The sequence below is a fragment of the Mirounga angustirostris genome, unplaced genomic scaffold, assembly GCF_029215605.1.
Source record: "Mirounga angustirostris isolate CCGP_5_RB_7025 unplaced genomic scaffold, mMirAng1.0.hap1 SCAF_3, whole genome shotgun sequence".
Lineage (NCBI taxonomy): Eukaryota > Metazoa > Chordata > Mammalia > Carnivora > Phocidae > Mirounga > Mirounga angustirostris.
Window position 1 is genome coordinate 158,723,744 of NW_026991711.1, and position 27,172 is coordinate 158,750,915.

The 27,172-nt window shown below is 38.5% G+C and overlaps 1 protein-coding gene across 3 annotated transcripts in view; it reads left to right on the forward strand.

Moving 5' to 3' along the window:
* The window catches only part of PLCL1 (phospholipase C like 1 (inactive)), a 365,254-nt gene that overhangs the window by 289,671 nt on the left and 48,411 nt on the right, over positions 1-27,172 (forward strand). For all 3 annotated transcript variants that reach the window (XR_010410263.1, XM_064586875.1, XM_064586874.1), the window contains exons 4-5: positions 20,536-20,611; positions 22,702-22,811. Coding sequence is in view for 2 of the 3 variants with exons in the window: in XM_064586875.1 (XP_064442945.1) it covers positions 20,536-20,611; positions 22,702-22,811 (186 nt within the window). In the remaining variant the exon portion in view is untranslated. The remainder of the gene's footprint in view (positions 1-20,535; positions 20,612-22,701; positions 22,812-27,172) is intronic.

Consider the following 27,172-nt stretch of genomic DNA (forward strand, 5'->3'; position numbering starts at 1 on the left):
AGATGGCTTTTATGATATTGAGGTATGTACCCTCGATCCCTATACTCTGACGAGTTTTGATCAAGAAAGGATGCTGTACTTTGTCAAAAGCTTTTTCTGCATCTATTGAGAGGATCATATGATTCTTGTTCTTTCTTTTGTTAATGTATTGTATCACATTGATTTGCGGATGTTGAACCAACCTTGCAGCCCAGGGATAAATCCCACTTGGTCATGGTGAATAATCCTTTTAATGTACTGTTGGATCCTATTGGCTAGTATTTTGGTGAGAATTTTTGCATCCATGTTCATCAGGGATACTGGTCTATAATTCTCCTTTTTGATGGGGTCTTTGTCTGGTTTTGGGATCAAGGTAATGCTGGCCTCATAAAATGAGTTTGGAAGTTTTCCTTCCGTTTCTATTTTTTGGAACAGTTTCAGAAGAATGGGTATTAATTCTTCTTGAAATGTTTGGTAGAATTCCCCTGGGAAGCCATCTGGCCCTGGGCTTTTGTTTTTTGGGAGATTTTTGATGACTGCTTCAATTTCCTTAGTGGTTATGGGTCTGTTCAGGTTTTCTATTTCATCCTGGTTCAATTTTGGTAGTTGATACATCTCTAGGAATGCATCCATTTCTTCCAGGTTATCTAATTGGCTGGCATAGAGTTGCTCATAATATGTTCCTATAATTGTTTGTATTTCTTTGGTGTTGGTTGTGATCTCTCCTCTTTCATTCATGATTTTGTTGATTTGGGTCATTTCTCTTTTCTTTTTGGTAAGTCTGGCCAGGGGTTTATCAATCTTGTTAATTCTTTCAAAGAACCAGCTCCTAGTTTCGTTGATCTGTTCTACTGTTCTTTTAGTTTCTATTTCATTGATTTCTGCTCTGATCTTTATTATTTCTCTTCTCCTACTGGGTTTAGGCTTTATTTGCTGTTCTTTCTCCAGCTCCTTTAGGTGTAGGGTTAGGTTGTGTACTTGAGACCTTTCTTGTTTCTTGAGAAAGGCTTGTATTGCTATATACTTTCCTCTTAGGACTGCCTTTGCTGCATCCCAAGGATTTTGAACAGTTGTGTTTTCATTTTCATTGGTTTCCATGTATATTTTAATTCTTCTTTAATTTCCTGGTTGACCCATTCATTCTTCAGTAGGATGCTCTTTAGCCTCCATGTATTTGAGTTCTTTCCGACTTTCCTCTTGTGATTGAGTTCTAGTTTCAAAGCATTGTGGTCTGAAAATAGGCAGGGAATGATCCCAATCTTTTGGTACCGGTTGAGACCTGATTTATGACCTAGGATGTGATCTATTCTGGAGAATGTTCCATGGGCACTAGAGAAGAATGTGTATTCCGTTGCTTTGGGGTGGAATGTTCTGAATATGTCTGTGAAGTCCATTTGGTCCAGTGTGTCATTTAAAGTCTTTATTTCCTTGTTGATCTTTTGCTTAGACGATCTGTCCATTTCAGTGAGGGGGATGTTAAAGTCCCCCACTATTATTGTATTGTTGTCGATGTGTTTCTTTGCTTTTGTTATTAATTGCTTTATATAATTGGCTGCTCCCATGTTAGGGGCATAGATATTTACAATTGTTAGATCTTCTTGTTGGATAGATCCTTTAAGTATGATATAGTGTCCTTCCTCATCTCTTATTACAGTCTTTGGTTTAAAATCTAATTTGTCTGATATAAGGATTGCCACCCCAGCTTTCTTTTGGTGTCCATTAGCATGGTAAATGGTTTTCCACCCCCTCACTTTCAATCTGGGGGTGTCTTTGGTTCTAAAATGAGTCTCTTGCAGACAGCATATCGATGGATCTTGTTTTTTAATCCAGTCTGTTAGCCTGTGTCTTTTGATTGGGGCATTTAGCCCATTTACATTCAGGGTAACTATTGAAAGATAGGAATTTAGTGCCATTTTATTGCCTGTAAGGTGACTGTTACCGTATATTGTCTGTGTTCCTTTCTGGTCTATGTTGCTTTTAGGGTCTCTCTTTGCTTAGAGGATCCCTTTCAAGATTTCCTGTAGGGCTGGTTTTGTGTTTGCAAATTCCTTTAGTTTTTGTTTGTCCTAGAAGCTTTTTATCTCTCCTTCAATTTTCAATGACAGCCTAGCTGGATAGAGTATTCTTGGCTGCATATTTTTCTCATTTAGTGCTCTGAATATATCCTGCCAGTCCTTTCTGGCCTGCCAGGTCTCTGTGGATAGATCTGTTGCCAATCTAATGTTTCTACCCTTGTAGGTTATGTATCTCTTCTCCCGAGCTGCTTTCAGGATTTTCTCTTTGTCTATGAGACTCGTAAGTTTTACTATTAGATGTCGGGGAGTTGACCTATTTTTATTGATTTTGAGAGGGGTTCTCTGTGCTTCCTGGATTTTCATGCCTGTTTCTTTCCCCAGATTAGGGAAGTTCTCTGCTATAATTTGCTCCATTATACCTTCTGGCCCTCTCTCTCTTTCTTCTTCTTCTGGGATCCCAATTATTCTAATGTTGTTTTGTCTTATGGTATCGCTTATCTCTCGAATTCTGCCCTCGTGATCCAGTAGTTGTTTATCTCTCTTTTTCTCAGCTTCTTTATTTTCCATCATTTCATCTTCTATATTACTGATCCTCTCTTCTGCCTCATTTATTCTAGCAGTTAGCGCCCCCATTTTTGATTGCACCTCATTAATAGCCTTTTTGATTTCTACTTGGTTGGATTTTAGTTCGTTTACTTCTCCAGAAAGGGTTTCTCTAATAACTTCCATATTTTTTTCAAGCCCAGCTAGTATCTTTAAAGTGATGATTCTGAACTCTAGATCTGACATCGTACTAATGTCCGTATTGAGTAGGTCCCTGGCAGTCGGTACTACCTCTTGTTCTTTTTGTTGAGGTGATTTTTTCCGTCTTGTCATTTTGTGCAGAGGAGAATAGATTAATGAGAGAACAAAATGCTAGCAGAGTAACCACGTCCCCAGAAAATATACTCTAAACAAATCAGAAAAGACCTGAAGCAGTGGAATAAGAAAGGGAAAGAGAGAAAAAAGAAAAAGAAAAAAAAAAAAAAGAAAAAGATAAAGATAAAAACAAAAACAAACAAAACAAAACAACAACAACAAAAGAAAAACCAGAATGTGATCAAATATGATCTATATGGTATATAGATCAGTGCCACACACTAGATTTGGGGTGTATTTTGGTCTTTTAGAAGAAAGTGCCTCTCAAAATTTTAAAGAAAGAAAAACTTATATATGTACAAAAATAAGGGTTGATATGATGAAGGGATGGAATATGACTGTAAAAATGGAAATTATAAAAAATTTTATAAAAGGAATTGATAAGAAGTTGTTTGAAAAAAGAAAGAAGAGGATTTAAAAAAAGAAAAAAGAAAAAGAAAAAAAAAAGGGAGCGGATGTGATCAGGCAGGGGAATAGAAAACACCATATACTAGAGATTTAGGGTATATTTTAATCTGTTAGAAGAAACTATCTCAAAATTTTAAAGAGAGAACAACTTATACATATAAGCCAAAAATATGGGTAACTACTATGAAGGGATAGAATATGACTGTAAAAATGAAAAATAAAAATGTTTTTTTTTTTTAAAAAAAGGGATTGATAAGATGTTGGTTGAAAAAGGGAAAAAGAAAAATTCAAAAAGAAATAAAAAGACAAAAAGACAGTTAAAAAAAATTAACTTTGAAAGACTAAAGAATCATGGTAAAAAAGCCGTGAATTCTATGTGCAGTAGTCCCCTAGCGCTGGAGTTCTGCCGTTCTCATTGATCGGTAAACTTGGTCTTGGCTGGCTGTTCTCGCCGATCTTCTGGGGAGGGGCCTGTTGCCGTGGTTTCCAAATGTCTCTGCTGGAGGCGGAATTGCCCCGCCCTCGCCCCCTCCCGGCTAAGTAATCTGCTCAGGTTTGCTCTCCGGGGCTTTTGTTCCCTGCGAGCTTTCCATACAGCTTTGGAGGCGGAGAGTGCAAATGGTGGCCTCCCAATCTCCACCCTGGAGGAGCCGAGAACTCTGGGCCCCGCTCCTCAGTGAGCCCCCAGAGAAAAGCCGTCAGTCACTCCCGTCTCCCCGGTCTCCGGCTGCACTCCGTGCTCACCCGGCCTGTGACGCGCGTTTCTATCTCTGGCACCCGACCCCAGGTGGAGTCTCCAAACCCAGCAGATCCCTGCGGTGCGCTCCCGCGCGGCTCCTCCCGGGGGAGGAAGGTGAGTCTCCCCAGATCTGCCGCTTGTTGGGTCCCTGCTGGAGGAGCAGGGGCCCGACTGTGCCGTGGATTACGGTTTATGGCCACCCCGAGCTGAGAGCCCGCGCCTGGGCTCCGCCTCTGCAGCCGGCTTCCCTGCTCCGTTACCTGGGAGCTCTGCCACACTCAGGCACCCCCGGTCTTTCTGTGACCCCGAGGGTCCTGAGACCACACTGTCCCGGAGGGTTCCACCCCCCGCTTAGCCACTGGAGCGACGTCCCTCAGCGGAGCAGACTTTTAAAAGTTCCGATTTTGTGCTCCGCGGCTCTATCACTTGCCAGAAGCGGCTGATGGAGGCCCCTCCCCCGCCGTCTATCCTCCCGAATATCACCTCGGATTCCCTTCTCCGCACGTCCTACCTTCCAGAAAGTGGTCGCTTTTCTGATGAGAGAGTTGTTGCTCTTCTTTTCTTCGATCTCCTGTTGAGTTTGTAGGTGTTCAGAATGGTTTGATCCCTATCCAGCTGAATTCCTGAGAGGAGACGAAATCCAGGTCTCCTACTCCTCCGCCATCTTGCTCCGCCCCCCCTGTTTTTCTACTTTCTATTCTCTATTTGCAAAATTCTTTACAATGAACCCAACTAATTTTCATAGTTGAATAAAAAAAAATAAATGTTAAGCAAGAAAAGAATAATCTTTTATCCTTAAAAAAACAACTAGAGGAAAGACATTTGGGATAAACACTCTACAATTGAAAAAGAAAAAAAAAAAAAACCCATAGAATGCATTCTGCTTCTGAATGATCACACCTCTTATAAACTGTACTCCATGGTTACTGGGGGAAAAGTTCACCTATTACCTATATCTCATTTTTCATGAAATCAATTTTTTCGTCATAAAAGTAGGGACTGAGAGCTATTCAGTGAATAGGTATAATTGCCATCTAAGAGGTGAAATTAGGGTACTAGTTGCCATAGAGACAGACAATTGAAATCACTTATTCTTCCAATTCTCTGTGAAGCTGAGATAGAAAAATTATTCCTTGGAGGGGAGGCTGGTTCCCTGGAGCTGGGCTTGGAATAAGCAGAAGAGCACCTGGAGCACCTGGACTGTGTTTGGCCAATTTCCATTTTACATCCCCAAGTGTCCAATACTGTCTTGTTTTTTCATTTCTATCTGCTGGAGCCAAATCTGGACATCAGCCTTTTCTCATTTGTATTTTTAAAATGCAGTTTGTAATTACAAGCATAGCATAGTTTTCCAATACTTAAGTAAAAGGCCACAGTAGAAAGCAGAAGTACTTACAATGAGATCTTCATTTATAGTTCCCTACAGAAATGATTTTTCATATTGGTCGGGAACTGAGTATAAATATCCCTATGCCAAATGGTAAACCCGGCAGACCTTGCAAGTGATTAAAAACTCTTTTGACAGCTCTTTTGGCTTATTTCTTTTAGTGGGGAAGTGAGTAGGAACTTAAACAAGTAATGATGATATTGACCTGAATGTAAAAACATCATTTTTACTTTTGAGGATTTGCATTGTATTGGCTGGCATCTTCAATGCTTTTCTTATATCAGTGTTAATATTTATTTTAAAGAAGACTTCTAAGATATTCTGCAGATCGAGTAATAATTTTATTTTATTTATTATTTATTTATTTTTAAAAATTTTGTTTATTTATTTGACAGAGAGAGACAGAGATAACAAGAGAGAGCATTAGTAGGGAGGAGAGGGAGAAGCAGGCTCCTGGCTGAACAGGGAGCCAGAGGATTCGAGGATTTGAGGCTCGATCCCAGGACTCTGGGATCATAACCTGGGCCGAAGGCAGACGCTTAACCCAATGAGCCACCCAGGTGCCCCTCGAGAAATCATTTAAGAAAAAAAATTGGATCAAGCAGGATTTTCCTGCTTGAAATCCTACAGTGCTTCCCATTAAAATAAAATGGAAACTCCTTACTGTGTTCTATGGGGTCATTTATGATCTGGCCTTGCATACCTATATACCTATCTCACTCACCTCTCCCAGCCTCACCCCCACTCCTGTTCACTACCTGCAACCCTCCCCGCCCCCGCTGCTAACCAGCCACGTGGACTTTCTTTCTTTCTTCAACTAGACCAAGTTTGTTCCCACCTCTGGGTTATTTTATTTGTGGTTTCCTCTGCTTGAAATGTTCTGTTGCATGAATAGTTGCTTCTTATCTCTTAATTCTTAACTCAAATATCATATCCTCAGAGACGTCTTCCCTAACCACTGTCCCCCACCCGTCACTCTATCACATAACCTTGTTTTATTTCCATCACCCTACTTAGCAGTGTTGAAAAATATTTTGCTTGACTTTATGTTTAATTTCTGTCTTCCTTTCCCCTTCAATTTAAATGTATACTCCATGGTGGCACAGACCCTGTCTGTCTTGCTTACTACTGTTATCTCTCGCATCTAAAACAGTGCTGGCATGTACTATGTTACCAATGAATGGTAGTTGAATAAAAAGTAAATAGAAGCATTAATTGTTGGTGAAAATAGTGTAGATCTGGTGCCATAATTGATGTGTTTATGGTAAATCATTAAATCTTCTTTGTTTTACCTCTATGACACCACGCTAACCAAACTGTTCCTTGTCTTAAACATACAGTTAAAAACTCTATAGACTGAGGCAAAACTATGGAGACAGTAAAAAGATCAAGGGGCCAGAGGTGGGAGACAGGGTAAGATGAGGGAGGGAGGGATGAATAGGAGGAGCACAGAGGATTTTTAGGACACTGACACTATTCTATATGATACTGTAATAGTGAATACATGTCATTATGCATTTGTCAAAGCCCATAGAATATATAATACAAAGAGTTAACCTAATGTAAACTCTGGACTTTAGCTAATAATACTATATCAATATTGGCTCATCAATTGTAATAAATATACTATGCTAAAGAAAGACGTTAATAGTAGGAAAACTGGGGATGGGCTTAGAGGGTTTACGGGAATTCTCTGTACTTTCAGCTCAGAGGGCTAAAACTTCTCATAAAAATAAGGTCTAAAAAAATTCCTTGCAGACTATTAATAATACAAAAAATATTTGGATGACTAAGGCAGAAAACAAATCCAGGGTAATGGTGGTAGTAGGGGGGCAGGTACAGTTTGAATGTTCAACTCAAATCACTTAAATATTTGGATTCCTCAAAAATGGTAATGAACTGTATAGATGCCAACCAAAACGAAAAGTTGTAACCACTAAAAAAATACAGAATACATTTAGAATAAAAAAAAGACCTGAAGTCATTTCCAAACAGATACAAATTTGGCTTATTTCAGTATCAAAAGAAACAAATCAGGCAACTAGTAACTTCCATTTACTTAAAGCCAACCTGAGTGTATCAAACAATACTACTTATCAACAGGAAATAAAGTGAAAATATTTTAGAAAACATTGACCCTGAGTTCATCTGCACAGATTTTTTTCTAAACTTAGCTTTTCCCTAATGACCTGAGATGGTTCTCTTCCTTACCAAACACTGGCTAATTTAATAATTGGAAATATTTCCTATTGATGGTCTTAAAAATTTCGTCTTAAAAGTCATTTTAATATTAATGTGGCAGTTATAATTCTATTATAGTATCCTGTGTTGATATCAAGAAATCAAACACCAAATATATCCTTAGTAGAGTGGGCTTATTTACATGGCATAATTTCAGAAGACAGTTTCCCCATAGTACATATCTTATTTAAAACATACATCTTCGGGGGCACCTGGGTGGCTCAGTTGTTAAGCGTCTGCCTTCGGCTCAGGTCATGATCCCAGGGTCCTGGAATGGAGCCCTGCATCGAGCTCCACGGGAAGCCTGCTTCTCCCTCTCCCACTTCCCCTGCTTGTGTTGCCTCTCTCACTGTGTCTCTCTCTGTCAAATAAATAAATACAATCTTAAAAAAATATATTTAAAAAATTAAAAAAATAAAACATACATCTTCTATCTGCTCACTGGTACTTGGAATTTCAAAATTACAATCAATTCCTTTGGGTGAGGACTTTTTAATCTCTTTTAAAATGCAAAAAAAAAAAAAAAATCTTCATGAATAATAACACATTGGATTATCAGCAATTTGTAGCCTTGAGTGAACTTAACCGATCCTGTCCTACCTAGGATTTTTACCTGGGAGAAGGAAGAGATCTTAAAGACAGAGTGTTCCCCAAGTCTGGGTTAGGTGAGGGTGAGGTTGCTCAAAGCATTACAATTTGTCCTGAGAACCACAATCTCCCTTCATGCTCTGAATAGGGATGCAGCTCTGGAAATGCCTGTCTGATATTCAGGGCAGCAGAAACACAGGTGACTTTCCTGATTATCAAGTACGTGTCCCAGCCTGAGGAGGGATGTGCCAGCTTCTGAAAAGCACTAAAGCAAACTGGGAACTTTATCAGTAACTGAAGTAAGTAGAATAAATAGGTCCTAAAAGCAGAAGGTGGGATCGATGCCTCTTTCCCAGACTGAAGACACACAGCAGCAGGCTGTTGGTGTTAGACTCGAGGGGCACTGCCGTTTTGGTGGCTTCATATTGTCCTTAGGATGGTTTTTCAGAAATTGTATTGAGAATTTCATTTAAAACCAGAGTACCATTTCTAAGTGACCTGTCCCTTTATTGCACTGTGATTTTTGCCTCCCAGGTCTTTGAAAGAGCAAGCTTCACTTTCCCACTCTGGCTTTGCACTTTCTCTAAGAAAATATCCTCCGAAGTAGGCACTGTAGTAATGGAGTCACTCACTGCCCAGCCTTTTAAGGTTGCCAATGCAGTCTTTTAATTTACAGTTCAATATTTCTTTCCTCATGTTTTTTCTCATATGTATCCATTTCCCCTTCCTTCCTTCCTTTCTTTTTCTTTCTTTCTCTCTCTCTTTCTTCCTTCCTTCCTTCCTCTCTCTCTCTCTCTTTCTTTCTTTCTTTCTTTCTTTCTTTCTTTCTTTCTTTCTTTCTTTCTCTCTCTCTCTCTCTCTTTCTTTCTTTCTTTCTTTCTTCCTTCCTTCCTTCCTTCCTTCCTTCCTTCCTTCCTTCCTTCCTTCCTTTCTTCCTTCCTCTCTCTCTCTTTCTTTCTTTCGTATCCATTTTCTTATATTGGCTTAGCCAAGGTTCTTACCAGACTCTCTTCTCCTCCTGCCTGAGGTTTTCAATAGGATGACTAGCCCTCCATTTAGTCTCTACCTTTCTCTAATTCAACAATTGGAATAATCATCCTCAAATTCTGTTTTTGATTTTTTACCTAGACTTGTCTTCAGCCTCCAGTGCTGGCTGTTTTGCCAATCTCACTTCCTATTTCCTTCTGTGTGAACCCTCTCCTTCAGTCAAGCTGATGTCTTTGCCATCTTGTTTTCATTTTCCATCCTTTGTGTTTCCATTCTATACCACCTAGAATGACTTCTTAGCCTTAATTCCCTCTCCATCAATCTAAGTCCAGACCTTTGTCCTAACTTCTCACAAAACTGACATTAAGAAAAAATTCATTTATTGAGCTTATTCATAACATTCAATACATATCATATATAAAGAACTTTGGCAGATTTTGTGCAATACAGAGATGAATAAACAGAGGCAGGTATCAGCACAAATAGCCATATGTAAAGCATGACAGCTCTTTGACTCAAGATAAACATAAATAAAATGAGATGGGAAGATGTATATTTCTGCTTGTAAAACAGCACTTTCTCTTCTAACCTATCACTTTGTGTATGTCATTAGGCTTTTGATTAGTCAACTCAACAAACCGTTTTGGATATCTGTTACTGTATAAGTTGCTAGAGGGAAGAAATGATCTGAATAAAAATTTCTGTCCTTTAGGAACAAGATGTCCTGATAGGAAGGCAGGACTTACACCTAAAAAAGGCAGGAACAGGGGTGAGTGGGTGGCTCAGATGATTAAGCATCTGCCTTTGGCTCAGGTCATGATCTCCAGGTCCTGGGGATCAAGCCTCACATTGGGGTCCCAGCTCAGTGGGGAGTCTGCTTCTCCCTCTCCTTTGGCCTCTCCCCCTGCTTGTGCTCTCTCTGTTTCTGTCTCTCTCAAATGAATAAAAAAAATCTTTTTAAAAAAAAGAGCAGGAACATACAAGGTCCAGATAGTGAAGCAAATGATGTTTTATGTCCTGAGCAGGATGGAGTCTAAGGACCTTGAGTACTATGATGCACTTTTCACAGTGACTTGTAATACACCCCACCCCCAATCCCACTCCATGCTCAGCAGAATTTGTTTGCAAAGAATTTTTTTTTTTAAATTCTGTCTCTCTCGAATGTTCTTATTTTCACTCACCTCCCCCTTCTCTAAAGAGGCTCTACAGAGGTTTTTCAGGACCTTCTGGCATTTTTGTCCAATGTCCACTCCAGCACACTAGACAGGTGATTCAAGGATATATGGTCCTTGTTACTCTTGGGCAGCTCATTTGCACATTCTCACATTATAATAGAACCTTCATAAGGAGTAGCAGATGCAAATGAGAAGTCCCTATCTACAACTAATTTTAAAAGAAAAATACTGTCTAACCTTTATATAACTTTTTTCTTTAGATAGCTGAATTTTACTTTTCTAATGTTCTCACCTGTCCACTTTTTCATGCATCATTAAAAAGTTTTGCTTAACATATTTGGGCTTTTTCAGTGTTTTAAATTAATGTGAAAACTTTTAGGTAATTAGTGTTTTGAATACAACATTCGGAGGTGGAATAGTTACAGGAGATTGTTACTGTAAAAAATAAACACAAAGTGTTCTCTGAAGGTGACTTCTGTGCTGAATTATTTAGCATTAACTTAAAAGTTAAAACTTTACTATGGTAGGAACAACAGATTTTCTGGAGATAGAAGAGAAATCAAAACAATTTAGAGAACATGGGTCAAGGGTTATTTAATCTTTTACTAAGTCAGTTGGGGTATGATTTGGAGAGTAGCTGTTTATGTTAGCATGACCAGGATTCTAGTGAAAAGAACTAATTGCTATCTTTATTACTCTTGCAGTGGAATCAGTACATTGGCAGGTATTAATTAATCAAACCATAATGGGTTGGACTAAATACATTCTCTTCTGTCAGTGTTATTACAAAGATATATTGAAGCTCAGGATAGGAAAAAGTTGTGGTATGTCTCCAGTCTCCCCATGTAGTTTTGCTTACTGAAATCAATTTAAATTGAAATTAGTAAATCATAGATACTCTCCTTCCATCACTCTCTCATTGTGAAGTTTGTGTGGAACTCTATATTAGTTTGCATTTCAAAAAGTACGTTGGCCTGTATACTAATGGAACACAGAAAAAGAACAGCCTGCTGGCAGGTGCCAAAACAGAGCTGGTTATTTATGAACAAGGTATCATACACTTAGTGCACTGAAGCTTCTAATCGTGGGTGTGGCAATGTTTTCTGTACATTTTTTGTATACTGGAGTAATTGTCAGCATCCTGAAGGTTGATAACATTTCCACTTGGTACAAGGGTCCTAAGGACACTGGACATCAGAGGTGCATCAACAAGCTGGCTGCATCATAGGCTGGCTTCTCTGTGAAATACTGTCTGTGCGTCTTCAAAGTTCACTTTGCATTTCTGAATACTCAAGTGAAAATTCTGGAGATGGTTCACGATGGTTGGTGACGTGATAATTTTATGAATGAATTAAATGTTAATCATAGTGGGGTGAAAATAATCATTTCTAAGGATTATTCAAGATATAGCTGACAACTATATCTTGGAAATAGAACAACTGGAGAAAAGAAAAGGTGAAATGGTCCCTTTACACAGAAAGCAGCTCACTGGGGGCTCTTGGGTGGCTCATTTGGTTAAGCAACTGCCTTAGGCTCAGGCTCAGGTCATGATCCTGGAGTCCTGGGATCCAGTCCTGCATCGGGCTCCCTGCTCAGTGGGGAGTCTGATTCTCCCTCTGACCCTCCCCCCTCTCGTGTGCTCTCTCTCATTCTCTCTCTCTCTCTCAAATAAATAAGTAAAATCTTAAAAAAAAAAAAAAAAAAGAAAGCAACTCACTGAAGTAGATCCTGTCAATATCATGGATGTGGAGACAACTGTCCTTTGGCCTGCTCTGTGTGGGTTCTCTTGTCCTATGCCGTCATAAATCGGGCTTGGAAATGTGACTCAGAGCTATTCCCAGGACAGAGAATACTTTGTTGCATACATCAAATGCCGTGGACTTCCAGGGAGCTTGCAGATGTTCTGGCCTTATGTGTGTACCTGTTTCACTGAAAAGTAACAGTCTCAATAGGATTGACTTTGCTTAAAAGCAAAAGATGCCAATTTACTAATAGTCCATCTGATTTAAAAGTTTTAAGGACATTAAAAATTAAAGGAAATTATCTTCATTCTAGTTGGCAAATATATATGTAATGGCAATCAGATTTTAAAATGTATCGAGTTTGATAAAATTTAGGTCTTATTTTAAATTATCTAGAGAATCAAAAACTAAAACCCAGAGTTTTGCTTAGAAGGAAGGTAAGAGATAGTTTAATTATTTTAGTCTTCTTAAGAGGAGAGAACAAAATAGGTCTAGAGTAGATTGGCATATTCTTAAGTGATTAACTTTCCAAATTAGATATCTCCTTCCTGAGAGAGCAGTGGATGCCACTGAATACATTTCTTTCTAGGCTTGATAGGAAGAATATCTATGTGGTTGATGCCTTTTGCAAATTAGACTTGGAAGGAGAAGCAGTCAAGGCAAAATGTATTTTTATGATACTTTACTTGGCGAATTTTTATTGTTTATCACTGAGTTGTACTTGCAAAAGAAATTCTATACTTCATTTATTTTTTTTTCTTTTTTTTAAGATTTTATTTATTTATTTGAGAGAGAGAGAATGAGAGAGAGCAAGCACATGAGAGGGGGGAGGGTCAGAGGGAGAAGCCGAGCAGGGAGCCCGATGCGGGACTCGATCCAGGGACTCCAGGATCATGACCTGAGCTGAAGGCAGTCGCTTAACCAACTGAGCCACCCAGGCGCCCCAAGAAATTCTATACTTTAATATAATATCAGTATCACAATGCAATTCATAAGCTTAGATCTGTTCCTCAAGGTCCTGGGTTCTAGTCTAAGCTATTTCACTAACCAGTTGTTTGGTTTTAGGAAACCCATTTGAGGCTCAGTTTTTTCTCTTATAAAATGGGGTTGTCTATAATAGGTTTCTAAATATAAAGTTCTGTGGTTCTAGGAATTTTGATATAATCAGGAGAAAATTGGAATCTATGGAAGATTTAGGAATCATGGTATGACAAAAGTTCATCTTTTCAGTACCATTCAGTAGTTACATTGACTCTGCAATGATCCTTGGCAATTGTTAAATTCCCTATTGAGAAGAGCTGGAAGGACAGTTTATTCACACAGGTTGGACACTTTAATCTATCGCTGATTAAAAGCATTACTGCCCCCTTCAGTAAAATTTTTATTTTAAATAAATGATTTTGATCTTAACTGACAACTTTAAACACTCCTGTTCAGGACACATCTAATGCTTAAAGTAATGCTGATCTTTATCTAAGTAAGACCTCTATTCTTTTAGATTCAAAGCCATAGTAAGGTAATAAGATCCATTAGGAGATATTCATGTGACAGAACCAAAGAAAAGCTCTTTGTATTACTATGACAAGCAAAGGCAACTGGGAACAGAGGCTGAGACATCAGATATGTAAATCCAGGACACTCCTGATTCTATCAATCAAGACAGCCTAGCTTTGGCTGGCTAGGTAGACTGACTACCCGGCTGGGGGATTATATGAGGACATGATTCTCACCTTCTCTCCTTGGCTTTTGCACTTTATATTTCATTTATGTCAGGATCTGTAGAGACCTAGGAAGGAGATTAAACTCAAATCAACCGTTTTTCTTTCCTTACAGCCTAGATAAGCCTAGGGGGAGAGGTTGAAATTGTTGATTTAAATGTGGTTGGGAATTATTGGTGTATTTTGGCCATCTATCTTGTTTTCTCTACAACTACTAATAATTGAAAGTTGGCTGCAGAAAATAGAATAAAATTATTTTTTCTAAGTACATTGGAAGCTGTTACCATAGAGAAGATGATCAAAAGCTCTCACGAGAAAAGTCCATTTGAGCAGTGACTTTAAGTTAATGATGAGTATTTTAGAGTAATAGTTATGAATGTTATTACTAAAGGATTTCAGGTTATCCTCTAAGGAATCTCATAGGGATGCTCTTCTATGTTGAAGATTAAATCACCCTTGACTATCTCTTTACAAAGTGATCTATTAGACAAGGGGAAAAACAAATTTCTTACTATGGGGTTAACAAACATTTACTTGGAGGATTTTGAAGAGAACTTGAATCATAGGGTTTGTTGAATGTTTTGGTTCTGAATTTAATTTACCTTAAATAATTAATAAAGTTTATTTATTTTAAATACATTTATATATTTGAGAGAGAGACAGATAGACAGAAAGAGCAAACAGGGGAGGGGAAGAGGGAGAGAAACTCAAGCAGAGTCCCTGCTGAGCATGGAGCCAGACTTGGGCTCGATCCCATTACTTAGAGATCATGACCTGAGCCAAAACCAAGAGTCAGATGCTCAACCAACTGAGGCATCCAGGTGCCCCAGTAATAAAGTTTAAAAATTCATTTTATTTTCTGATACTTGAGTATATAGGTATAATCCTCTTAAAAGCTTTGTGTTCATTTGAAAGGGAACTCAGAATATCTAAGATTATAGAAAAATGGAGAAGTCTAGAAAAAAGACTAGAGATAAAAAGAGAAATAAGAGTTCCAAAAGACAGGGGTGCCTGGGTGGCATAGTCAGTTATGTGTCTGACTCTCGGGCTCCATGCTCAGCATGAAGTCTGCTTAAAGACTCTCTGTCCCTCTCCCTCTGCCTCTTCTCCCCACTCTTTCTCTCAAATAAATAAATAAATCTTAAAAAAAACTAGTTCCAAAAGACAATTATAGGTTTGAGAAATGATCAAAAATAAATAAAATACTGTGCTGTGGATAATCGATATGTAGAAGAAATAAATATCACACAGTAAAATAGGGAAAAAGTGATTATATAAATGAATTGATGAATATGTGAATATAAAGGTAAATAAGTCCCTGATATGCTGGAATTACAATTTACTAGGGAAGTGAAGGGTGGGAGATAACATAAGTAAATAATTAATTGTAACTTGAAATAGAAAATAAGAAATTTTGTAAACAGACTAGAAAAATAGAATGTTCTTGGAATTTGGAGGTGAGAGGGAGAAGGAAAGGGAAATTGGAACACCAGTGGAAGAGAAGGCACTGAAATGAGCTTTGAGGCTGGTAGGATTTTGGCCAGGGGAGATGGCTTAAGAAGACTTACCTAAGAGTAAGACATGTGTAGAAGGAGGAAAAAGAGGGTGTGTTTGGAGAAGCGTGATTCACACAGGGACCTAGAAGACTTGAGAAGCCATAGGGGGAAAGGCTGCTGAGGCAAATGGGAAGACTTGAATTCTGGGTTAGAAAAATTTTACTTCATTCAATAGGCAAAGGAGAAAATGACAAAGCCAGGAAGTAACTAGTGCTATGCTTTTGGAAGATGATTTTGGAAGTGGTATTTAGAAGGAGTAAGATGGGAAGAACCAGAACCTGCCAGTAGCTGAGCAGGGATTCGAAGCCACCTCTGATTGCCTCCAAGGGAGCTTTGTGAGCGTTTGAAGAAAATAGAGATATTTCTTTTTTTTTTGGCAAGAGTCGGGGTAGGAATGGGAGAATAAAATGGAGGAGAACATATTTTTAAAGGTAACATTTGAGATGCAATTAGAATTTGAAAGATGGTCCAGAGAGTGGGACTAAAGGCTTAAACCAGGAGTGTTGTGATTAAAGAAGGAAACAAAGGGATAAAATTGGCAAGTTAGGCAAGACTTGGTGACTGACAAAATGTGGGAGCTCGCCTTCTGGATGCAGTGAGGCAAAGAGAATGTTGGAGATCTGAACCTGGATGTCTGGATGAGACAGAATGCTGGAAATTACATGTACAGGTATCTGGTACCTTATTTGTTCTCTGCAGATAGCAAAGGGGGTGATTAAAGGAGTAAATGAGGGGTTTGGTTATAAAAGTATGGGTAAGCATTAGAGAAGCAACAGTGGATGGTGAGTACCCCAAGAATAGCAACAGTGGAAAAGGAGAAGGGGAGGGAGCCATTCCTGGCACTCCATCATATCTATACCTGGCAGAGAGGGGCCACTTGACAGGAGCTCTGGTCTTGTAGAGAGGAAGCTATGGGGCCATTGTCCAGCAGGGAGGGAATGGTCAAGGGAGTAACCACCCTAAGCCCTCTCTCCTCCTGCCTCCCGCCCATGATCCCTTGCTGATGGATCCCCTTGGCCAATCCCAACAGAAGTCAGCTTGATGTTGCCAGTCAGCAAGGGAGCCTGCTTGATGTTGCCCACAGAGACCAAACTTCCCTGCATAGAGCATGGCAGAGCGTGGATCTGGAGGGGTGAATAGAGAGGACCCAGCATGGGCAACTCCTTAGTAAAAATTTGAGAATGTATTCATTCATAAATGATATAAACTAATAATATACCAGCTTATACAATATAAAACAAATCAAGAATAGAAATTAGCATTGGATTTTAAAAGTTTTACTTACAAATAATAAAAATAAATCTTTTTGCTCTTCCAATGTGACTGAATACATTGATCTGATCCCGCTGTCATTGTTTTCACTTGTCTGTGTTGCTGAGGAAGAAATCATGGTATGAGTAGAATGAGGAGCTGCTCTGCCATCTTCACGTTTTTGCTTGTGCTTGGGTAATCTTCATTTTCTTCTCAGGAATCCATATTGGGAAAGTGTAGTTTATTTAGGACAAGATTATGTAAATGGTACTACTCTAATACAGGCATATGTAAGTTGGAATATTCTGGAAGAAGCTAATACATGAGTGCTGCTGTTAGCCCTTCTTCCATGTGAAATTCCCTTCTTCCTTGTCTTACCTTACTTACTGCATTAGAGACATATGATCTTGATTTGGCAAGTTAGGCAAGACTTGGTGACTGGGTCAATCTGTAAAGCTTTATTTCCTTTCTAGTTTTACAAATAAAATAAACCTGAATAAAAGTCCTCATTCTTTCTTCTCGTACTGCAAAGGGTTATCTTGTGCTCCCTGCTCCAGAGTGCACATACCTCCCTACTTTGGAAACCACTGTTGTAGACCATTGGAAGTATGAATCTGGAATTTAGGAGAGAGGCCAGGGTTGGGGACATTGGCTTTGAAATGATCTGCATGAGTACAATATTTCATTGCTCTAGGAATGGATGAAATTACTAAGAGGAAAGATAATGGTCAAAGGAAAGAATGGAGAGCTGAGACCAGGCAGCTCAAAGAATTCCTACATGTATGGATATAAAAAAGGAGAAAGAGGTAGTACAGGAGTCAGAGAAAGAGTGAAGCTGAAAAAGAAACAGGGTCCCAGAAATCAAGAAGGAGGGATGATCAGAGTTGTCAGCTGTTGAGTCAGGAGTGAATGAGGACAGAGGATGGACCAGGGTGTAGTTGATGATGAGGCCAAGATTAAACTTTGAAGGTCTTGATGGAGTCTTGCTTGAGTCAAAACAATGAGTGCGGGCTAGTTTTTTAAGGGAGGATTAATGGCCAGTAGAATATTTTGTTATTGTTTCTGTTTGCTTACTTTGAGGTAGGAGGTATATAGAGAAGGGAAAAAGCCAGGACAGAGGTGGAGATTTTGGATAAAAAAAGGAAAGGGTCATTGGGAATGGATTCCTGAGGGAGGCAGTGGAGGTCGGATTGACTGTCTTGGTGGAAGAGGCAGCCATAGCAAAGAGGACACTTCCTTCTCAGGTTATTACAAAGAGGCTATGGTGTTTCTGCATGAAGGGAATATATTCTTTTTTTTCTTTTAATTTTTTGTTGTTATGTTAATCCCCGTACATTACATCATTAGTTTTAGATGTAGTGTTCATGATTCATTGTTGGAAATATATTCTTTTTATGCTCAACACTGAGGAGATAGTAAAATACTGCAAAGAAAACTGGCCACAAATCAATAGATAAAAGAGTTTGTTTTTTTTTTAATCAAAGAAATGTTCTCTACTGAGAGCAAAACCAAGAGAAGTGAGTGTTAAGATGTCAGTCAAGATATTATCAAAGGAAATTATCAATCCTATTACTTTTTTGAGTTTTTCTTAAAAAGGACAAATTTGAATGTTGAAATGGATTGATTATGGGCATGCCCTCATGTTTTTCCTGACAGGCTGGGCCAGGTGACTTTGAAAATGCTATATTTCAGGCTCAAAGATTGCATGTATGTGAAGACATGCATTCTCTCAAGGAGTATGACCAGGCCAGACAAAATCAGAGGGGTGCTATTTTTTCATGAAAGTAAATGGATGCCAGGTAACTGGGGTTTTAATTCCAGCTCAATCATTAATTAGTTCTATTTTTAGACAAGAATCTTAACTCCTGTAAGTCTTCACTTCTTTTCTTTTTTTCTTTTCTCCTTCCTTTCCCTTCCCTCCCCTTCTATTCCCTTCCCTTTTCTCTCTCTCTTTCTTTCCTCCTTCCTTCCTTCCTTCCTTCCTTCCTTCCTTCCTTCCTTCCTTCTTACAAAACTAAGGGGCTGGTCATGATACCTAAGATTCTTTTGGTCTTAAAATTAAATGGTTCTAAAAATGTTTATTATATTACCTATTTTGCTTATGGTAAAGTCACAAAATGTGTCCATTACTTATGAATGTCTCCCTTGCTAGAGTTTCATAAAAACATTTTGTCTACTACTTAACTATTGCAACATCTGATAACTTTTGAAATTATAATAAAACTCAATTGATGTTGCATGCATGGATGCTAAGCTTAGAAAAGACTAAATCAGATGGGCCTCATATTAAATCTTTCTCTGCTTCTAAGTTTCATTGACTTGGAAGCTGCAGTAAGTCAGGCTACTGTTAGGCATTTAGTAAATTGTTACTCACTAACTTTCCACTTCCTCTTGGGAGTTGAAAGCATTAATGCAGTTAAAATATGTGACTCAGTCTAGACCTTCTTGGGTGTCTACTTTAATGGTTTTGATGGTCAATTTAACTCTCCAAATAACTTACTTTAAGCTGCCACTTTAGGCAGAAAATATGAGTAATTCAATTTTGTTTGGTTGAATTAATTATCATATTTCATTCATCCTTTTGAGTAGACTTCCCTGCTAGACTCTGAGCTCCATGGAGATAGAAGTGTGTCTGTTTTGCTCCTTAATGCATCACACCCCTTGTACTTACTACAGTGCTTACATATAGTGTTTGCTCAGTAGATAATTATTAAATAAATGAATTATATAATTTTACCTATATAGAGTTGTTAGGCATTAAAAATTGTGATTCAATATTCTTTTCTATTTAAAAATTTGTAATCATAAACTACTTTATGTTTGACAGTGATTGTACGAGATTACAATCTGTTCAACAGCATTTAATTATGAAAAATGTCTTACCCAACACTTTATGTCCACTTTGGATTCTGCCTTGAATTTCCTTCAGAATATTCAGACAGACAAAACATAGAATAGCCAGGTGAAATGGGACAGTACTTACTGAGAGTACAAGAGTGGCTGGAAATTCAAGAAGTGTTAGTTTGCCTAATGGTTGCCTTTCTTCAGTCACTTCTTCAAAAGGGTCCCAATCCCTTGTCATTCTGATCACAACTTCTATACCGATTATCTTCCCTCTTCTTCGAGTACAGATTTTTCTTTTCTCCATCTCTCCAACAGTTGTCTTATTTCGCCTATTTCATTTAGTATATTAATTATTTCTTGGACATTTTCTTTTCTACCCAAATGTAAAGGGCAGGGACAACCATTTCAGTGTTATTGCCTACAACCTTTGTTGAATTGGTGGCTCTGAAATCTGACCCATTCCTCATTCTTGCCAGTGGAGCTGGAGCCCTTTTACAGGGAGAACCCGACCTCCACCATCTTTGGACCACCAAAATCCAAGCTGCTAACTTCATTGATGTGTTCAGTTGTCCTTTAGCTCACCACTAGGTGATTCCCTATTCTGATTCTTGTTGCTGTTGTTCCAGTACCACGTGCCTTGATGTTGCAGTAACTTTTGGAGTGAGGGGGTAGAAAAGAGGTGTTCATGAATGTGTGATCTGGGACTTAAAGAATGTGTATACATTTATTTACTAGTTGTTTATTTGGCATCTATGGTGTGCCAAGCATGTTACATGACTGAAGTAATTATAAGGTAGGCGACTCTAGCTAGAGCTAGAGTGGATGGGGGTTGGAGCAGACATTATCCTTCCATATTCCGTTTCTTGTGCTGAAGGCCATGGTTCCCCATTACTGCCAGGATCAGGTGCATCTTTCTGTATGTTGTCCTTCCAATGGGACAGTTTAAGGACTTCTAACAATCACCTTTTTATGTTTATTTTGTGACAGATGATTCAAGAGAGCCGGTTTCTCATAGAAATGGCAGATACAGTCCAAGAAAAGATTGTGCAGTGTCAGAAAGCAGGTAATCCCCCTACTTTTGCCCCATTTTGTTTAGAAACTTAATGATAACTCTTGGTGGTTTTTAAAGTTTCTGTTTTTACTCTTAAAATTCAAATATTTTGTGCCATAGTTTAACGATACTTTTGAGTTTAAACTTAAGTCTTTGTTTAGTACAGAAGAAATCAAGGTGACAGTAGGTGGGTTGTATGTATATGGGAGGGTAGTGTCTGAAGATGTCTAGAGAGGTGAGGGGTTCTGAATCTACTTTTGTGGTTTGGAAGTCTGTCAAAACCCTTTACTACACATTATCCCTTAAGAACCACCTCATTTTTATAATTTCAGCCATAATCCTATTAATCTCCTAAGCTTTTGCCTCATGTATTAACCACTATTTTAGATTTGTTCTTTCTTTAAGGATGGGATGTGTCACATATCTGTGAGGGCACCCCTCTATTTATTTATATTCACCTTCATACACACCCTGTACTTTTATCTTTCTTGGATTTATATTTTCCTTGATTCCCATGCATAATGATTATGATGAGGAAGATGACAATAATGACAATTGCTTGATATATTTGCATATGATATACTGTGCACACACACTGTTACTTAGTCCTTATGACAACTCTGCAAGTATTCAATTTATAGATGAGGCATCTGAGATTCTGAGAGATTGAGTGAATCATTCAAGATTCCATATTAACACAGGGAGGAGCTGACCTCTGAACCCAGACTAGACCTTAAAAATGGTGCTGTTCACTGACTGGTCCACAGGCTTAAATGTTTCTGTTGACAGAAAGCACAAAAATAATACCAGTACTTATATAATGCTCTTTTATGCTGGATACTACTTTGAGAGCTTTATATGTATTGTCTCATTTAATCTTCAACCACAATCCCTTGAGGTAAACTCTGTTGTTATCACCATTTCACTAATGAGGAAACTGGATTGCAGAGAGTTTCAAGGTCTTGCTCATGCTTATGTAGCTAATAAGTGGTAGAGCCAGACTGTAAGCCCAACCCCACCATCATGCTCTTACCATGTGCTATATTTGTGACGCTAACACCAGAAAGGTTAACGTGGTTTTAGCTGCATTAGTAAAAGTAGAGTAACTAGAACAAGGAGGGTGGTGGTAAATCCCTACCCTGTGTAGGTTGCTTCAAGCCCACTTTGAATATGATATTCCTGGATGCAGGTCCCTACAAGCTCAACTCCAGGAAGCTGTGTGAGGCAGATACTCTGCCTGGATGTCATCTTTAAAGAAGAGACATTTATAGTAAAGCTGAAACATGCTAGCATGTTTAATCTGGCGGAGAAAAGGCTCTAGTGGACTTTACTGAGTGTCCTTCTTCAAATATTTAAAGGGCTGCACAGTGGAAAAGAGATTAGATTTAGCTGGTCTGGGTCTAGCTAGCACCAAGGAGTAAAGGTTCCAGGGAGAGAGACTTTGGCTTGATATCAGTCATAGCTTTCCAAAGATGGCGTAAGCTGTCCAGAAGAAAATGTGATTCCCGTCTCTGAGGATGGTGATATCTTTTATAGTAGTCAAGCTTGAGAAATGGTTGAGCTAAAATTAACTTTTAAGGCCATTACCAAATCTGCAGTATTTAGTTGTTTCCAGGAACGCTATTTATAAAACATCTTTTTATTTTGACTCAACATTTATTGATTAATGTTGTTATCCATATGGACTCCAGGGTCTACTGTCAAACCATATGGATAGTTTATAAGGAAAAGTAAAAGAGTGCAACTATCACATATGGTTACCCGTCACACATTGTCACACATTACACCATTTCACATAAAAACCATGTAGAAGATCAGCAAGACACATGTAACCTGTTGGAAGATTTTGGTTCTTAACCTCCTTCTTAAGTCTTTATCTGGTGGCTCCTGGCTGTTTAAAATGTAATGTGGTCTAATGCATCGGTTATTGTTAGTTTGCCCCTAAGGATAGCCATTGGTGGGGATGAACAGAATAGGAAGGAACATTTGATTCAGGTTTTCAAAATTATAAAGGAAAGAACAGGAATGGGAATTTTTCGTAATAAATGCCCATTTTTCTGAAATTTATACTAAGAATTCTTATATGTTCTTTTTTGTCAAAGGGATGGAATTCCACGAGGAACTTCATAATCTAGGGGCAAAAGAAGGCTTAAAGGGAAGAAAACTCAACAAGGCAACTGAGAGCTTTGCTTGGAACATTACAGTATTGAAGGTAAATGAAATTCCCAGGTGCCCTCTTTGCCTTTATTTTTCTCCTGCTCCTCTCTCCAATGTGTAGAGAGGCATCAGTGGTTGAATGCAATGATTGGAATTTTTAAGTAATGTGTGGCCTAATCACCAGGTTCATGCTCAAAGTGTTGGGGAGATTGACATACTTTTTGCCATAATAGGGCAAATGAGGTTTGTGGTGGAGACAGAGGACAGCATGACCTAATTCCACCACCCAGTGTTTTTACTTACATGAATGCTTCTGCTCAAGTCAATATAGCTGTTCTTGTTTGTGGAAAGAATAAAGCCAAATGTTGTGGGACAAGGATCCAGCACGAGTGATTTGGAAGAGCTTTAAACTACAAAATATCTCGAGCCATTTAGGATTATTTTATTTTAGGAACAGTCTCTATAAATACATTTATTTTTGCAAATAGCTCTGGAAGTCAGTTTCTTGAGATTATGATTTGCTCTTCTGAAAATTGATTTTAGGATTTTGAAATAAAGATGCCACTTTTCATATTTTCTTATGTGAAAGGAAAGATGATTTAGGCAGTTGGAATAATTTATTCCTGACAGTGTGGTGGGAAGAAAACAGCCACAAACAAAATTAATCATTGCTGAAGTTTAAAGAACACCTATTATGTGCCACATACTGTTTTACAAGCTTTATATAAATTAACATTTTAATACATACAACAACTCAATACTACTATTATTATTTTTTAAAGATTTTATTTGTTTGAGAGAGAGAGCACACACACAAACACACACACACACATGCACGAGTTGGGGGAAGGGGCAAAGGGAGAGGGAGAAACAGACTCCCCACTGAACAGGGAGCACAACGCCAGCTCAATCCCAGGACCCTGGGATGGTGTTCTGAGCCGAAGGCAGATGCTTAACCAACTGAGCCACCCGGGTGCCCCCCAATACAATTATTATTCTCATTTTACAGGTGAGAAAATGGAGACATTAAAAACTTAGGTGTATTACCCAAGACTACTCTGCTAGTAAATGATGGAGGTGGAGTTTGAACCCAGGCAGTCTGGTGCCAAAGAGATATGTTGAACTTGCTCTGCTGAGAAATATGTTTATGTGAAAGTGCTAGGTGAACTGAAAGATATATTACAAATGTTTATTAAAAATTCAGTTCACAAATATTTGTTAACCTCCCACTATGTACTGGGCTCTGTGCTAGGCATTGAGGATCCACAGAGAACAGAAGACGTACCGTCCTTGACCTCATGATTTAAAGTCTGAGGCCAGGGAGTGGGGTGGTGGAAAATAGGCATCATTTGCTTAATGAGCAGGGAGGAGCGTTAATATAAGGAGGAGCTTATTTTCTAACATTAGAGTACATCATGGCAGCGTGCACGCCGATACAAACACTTCCTGGTCAGCAGATATTTATGTGGGCTTGTTCATGTGCCAATCACTGAGAAAGGTGCTATGGATACAAATATCAAAAGAATAATACCTGAATCTCGAGGACTAGTCTACAAAGGGACACAGACATATAACTAAAAATAGCCATCAGTTACTCAGTACTTAGTATGTGACAAGCTCTCATGGCTAAGTAGTTTATATACATTTCCCCTTTCCTCTTTGCAACAATGGGCTGACCTTGCAGCGACTCATGCTGATCCTGGTGTGACTGTCCCTATCTCATGGATGAGGAAATCGAGGCTTAGTGAGGTTTAAATTTCTATAAACTAAAATAGCTGTGAGGCTTTAGCCAAAGTATAGAATCCCTCTGAGGGCTGACAATCATATTAGGGTCACAATAATATTAATACCCAGGGTTTGGTGAGAATTAAATTTCTTGCCTTCAACTAGTAAGTGGCAAAGCTGAGATTTCAACTCATGCCCATGGTCCTCCTGCCTCCTGTAAAACTCAACCCATTTGACTGAGTCTAGTCAGTCTATGTCAAGGGGGCGATCACCTGATAGCTGTGAGGCTTTAGCCAAGGTATAGAATCCCTCTGAGGGCTGACAATCATATTAGGGTCACAGTAATATTAATACCCAGGGTTTGGTGAGAATTAAATGAGGTAATACATACAAAATACCTAAGTCACAGTGCATAAACCTAGACACTCTCTATATACACCCATATACACCATTACTTTTGCCAGGTGAGGATGACCATTGGAGGAACAAGTTTGTTGTTGTTGTTTCTTATTTTACTTAATAAATTTTTAAGTTAGTTAATTTTTAAATTGAGATATAATTTCTTGTTTCTTTATTAACCTATGACTTAAGGCCATTCACTGTTTTCTGAGGTTGGTTTCTGTGTTGGTTTGGTTTAGTGACAGAGGCAAATTGCTAGATGGGGCTGAGCAAACGCTGTACATGTCATTCTAAGACAGACCTTTTGAAACATGACCAGTATTCTACGATTATAGCTTCTGGTATTTCAGCTTGAGTGCTAGGAACTTAAATAAGAATAGTGAAATTTTCCAAACTTTTAGTATTTCCTTTCCCTTACTGAATTTCGTGGGCTTGTTAATCAGGTGCTCTTTCCACAAGTGCTGAGCAAATGACCTTCTTGGAATTTGAAAAAATTTTTTTTTTTTTGAGAGCTAGATAGAGAGAGAGAGAGGACGGGGCAGAATGAGAGGGAGAGAGAGAATCTTAAGCAGGCTCCATGCCCGGTGTGGAGCCCGACATGGGGCTCGATCTCATGACCCTGAGATCATGACCTGAGCCAATATCAAGAGTCGGATGATTAACCAACTGAGCCACCCATACGCCCCTGGAATTTTAATTTTTAGCTGGGGGACAGAGGATGGGCTCTTTTGGAGACTGTTTAGTCTAATGATACCTCTCTGAGAAGATCCTTCTAAGAGTCTCCCTTTATTTCTTATATCTTGAATGTGAAGTTCTTAGTTCCTGCTTTGTTCTCTAGCTTTCCTGTTGATTTTCCAAGCTCCTAACCTCTTCCAATAAATGCACTTTTTCTTAAGTTTTCTAGATTCAATTTATGTTGCTTACAACTGGTTGAATGAGTAATAACCAAACTTGTAAGGCATAATCACTCAATTACTAGGATATGGCAGGGCTCACTATAAAATTGCACATTGCCAACTGAAAGGGTTTCCTTATATACAATTTATATAAGTACTCTCCACTATTTATGGGAAGGGAGTGAGGATTGATTAATATTGGTTGAATATGTGGATTCATGTAGCTAAACATATTTAATTCCAATATACTTTCCAACAAGTAATGGAGAAGCTAGAAAAAAATGACAAATGTACCCCCAGGGAAATGGTGGATTGGAGCAAGGAGTGGTGGAAAGGGGCACTGGCTTTAAAACAAATCGAGCTGAAACTAAAAAATAAATTCTTTAGTTTATGTTTCCTACAATTCAGTATTACATTGATCTGATATTAATAAATGACAGGGAAGCTAGAGAAAAACTTGCAGAGACAAAGATGAATAGCTCTATAATATAATGAATATGAATTATACTTAGTGTCCAAATTTTCCAAGCCAGAGATGAGGACTTAGGATCCAACAAGAAGGCTGAAATCAAGATGGTCCTAGAAGCTCCCATCCATGTTTTTTTGTTTTTTTTTTTTCCTTCCATTCATATTTTAGCACCATGCATGAGTTCAGAGTAGGGGACTTGCTTAGCAGATCTTTTGCATTTCCCCACACTTAAGCCATATGCCTATAATAGTCAACCATAACATTTTCCTCCTATCGTTTTCTTTCTCTTTCATTGCTGAGCACAAACTCAAACTCCTTAAATAGCCTTTGTGTTTATTTGGAGTGGTATGATGAAACATGTCTCAATGACTCAGTCTTCAGTATATTTTCCAGATAATCATTGGACCAAGATAGCTCTATTTCATCCTACCCTCACACATTAAGAGTTCCTCCCATCTGTCTTTTCTCTATGCTGTCCTTCAGAAATGAATTTTATTTGGTTATTAACATAATATTAAAATCTTACAATGGGAATTTTCCCTGTTCTTTAAGTCTTCCAGAAAGAGATGCTACAACTTCACTTGCTTAACCTGTTGTAGGAAATTGTTATTAATTTTGGAAGTGTTTCACTCATCAGAGTTCTGAAGATCTTTTGGAAGAGAGATATGAATTTATACTATGTCACTGATAAAACACAATGTGTTATAAAGTGGAATTCATTTAAAGTCTTGGACTCCATTCAGAGTGACTTGACTCCTCAAGTATAAAAAGAGCTTCATTGTAAGGCAGTTACACCTACGAAACTGAAATTAGAAAGAACTCATGAGTAGCATTTTTAGTGAGCTTTCCCAGTATGTAGTTTTCTAACTTGGCCTGTTGGCTATTTTAAGGAACTAAGTTCCATTATCTTTACATTTTAAAAACCGG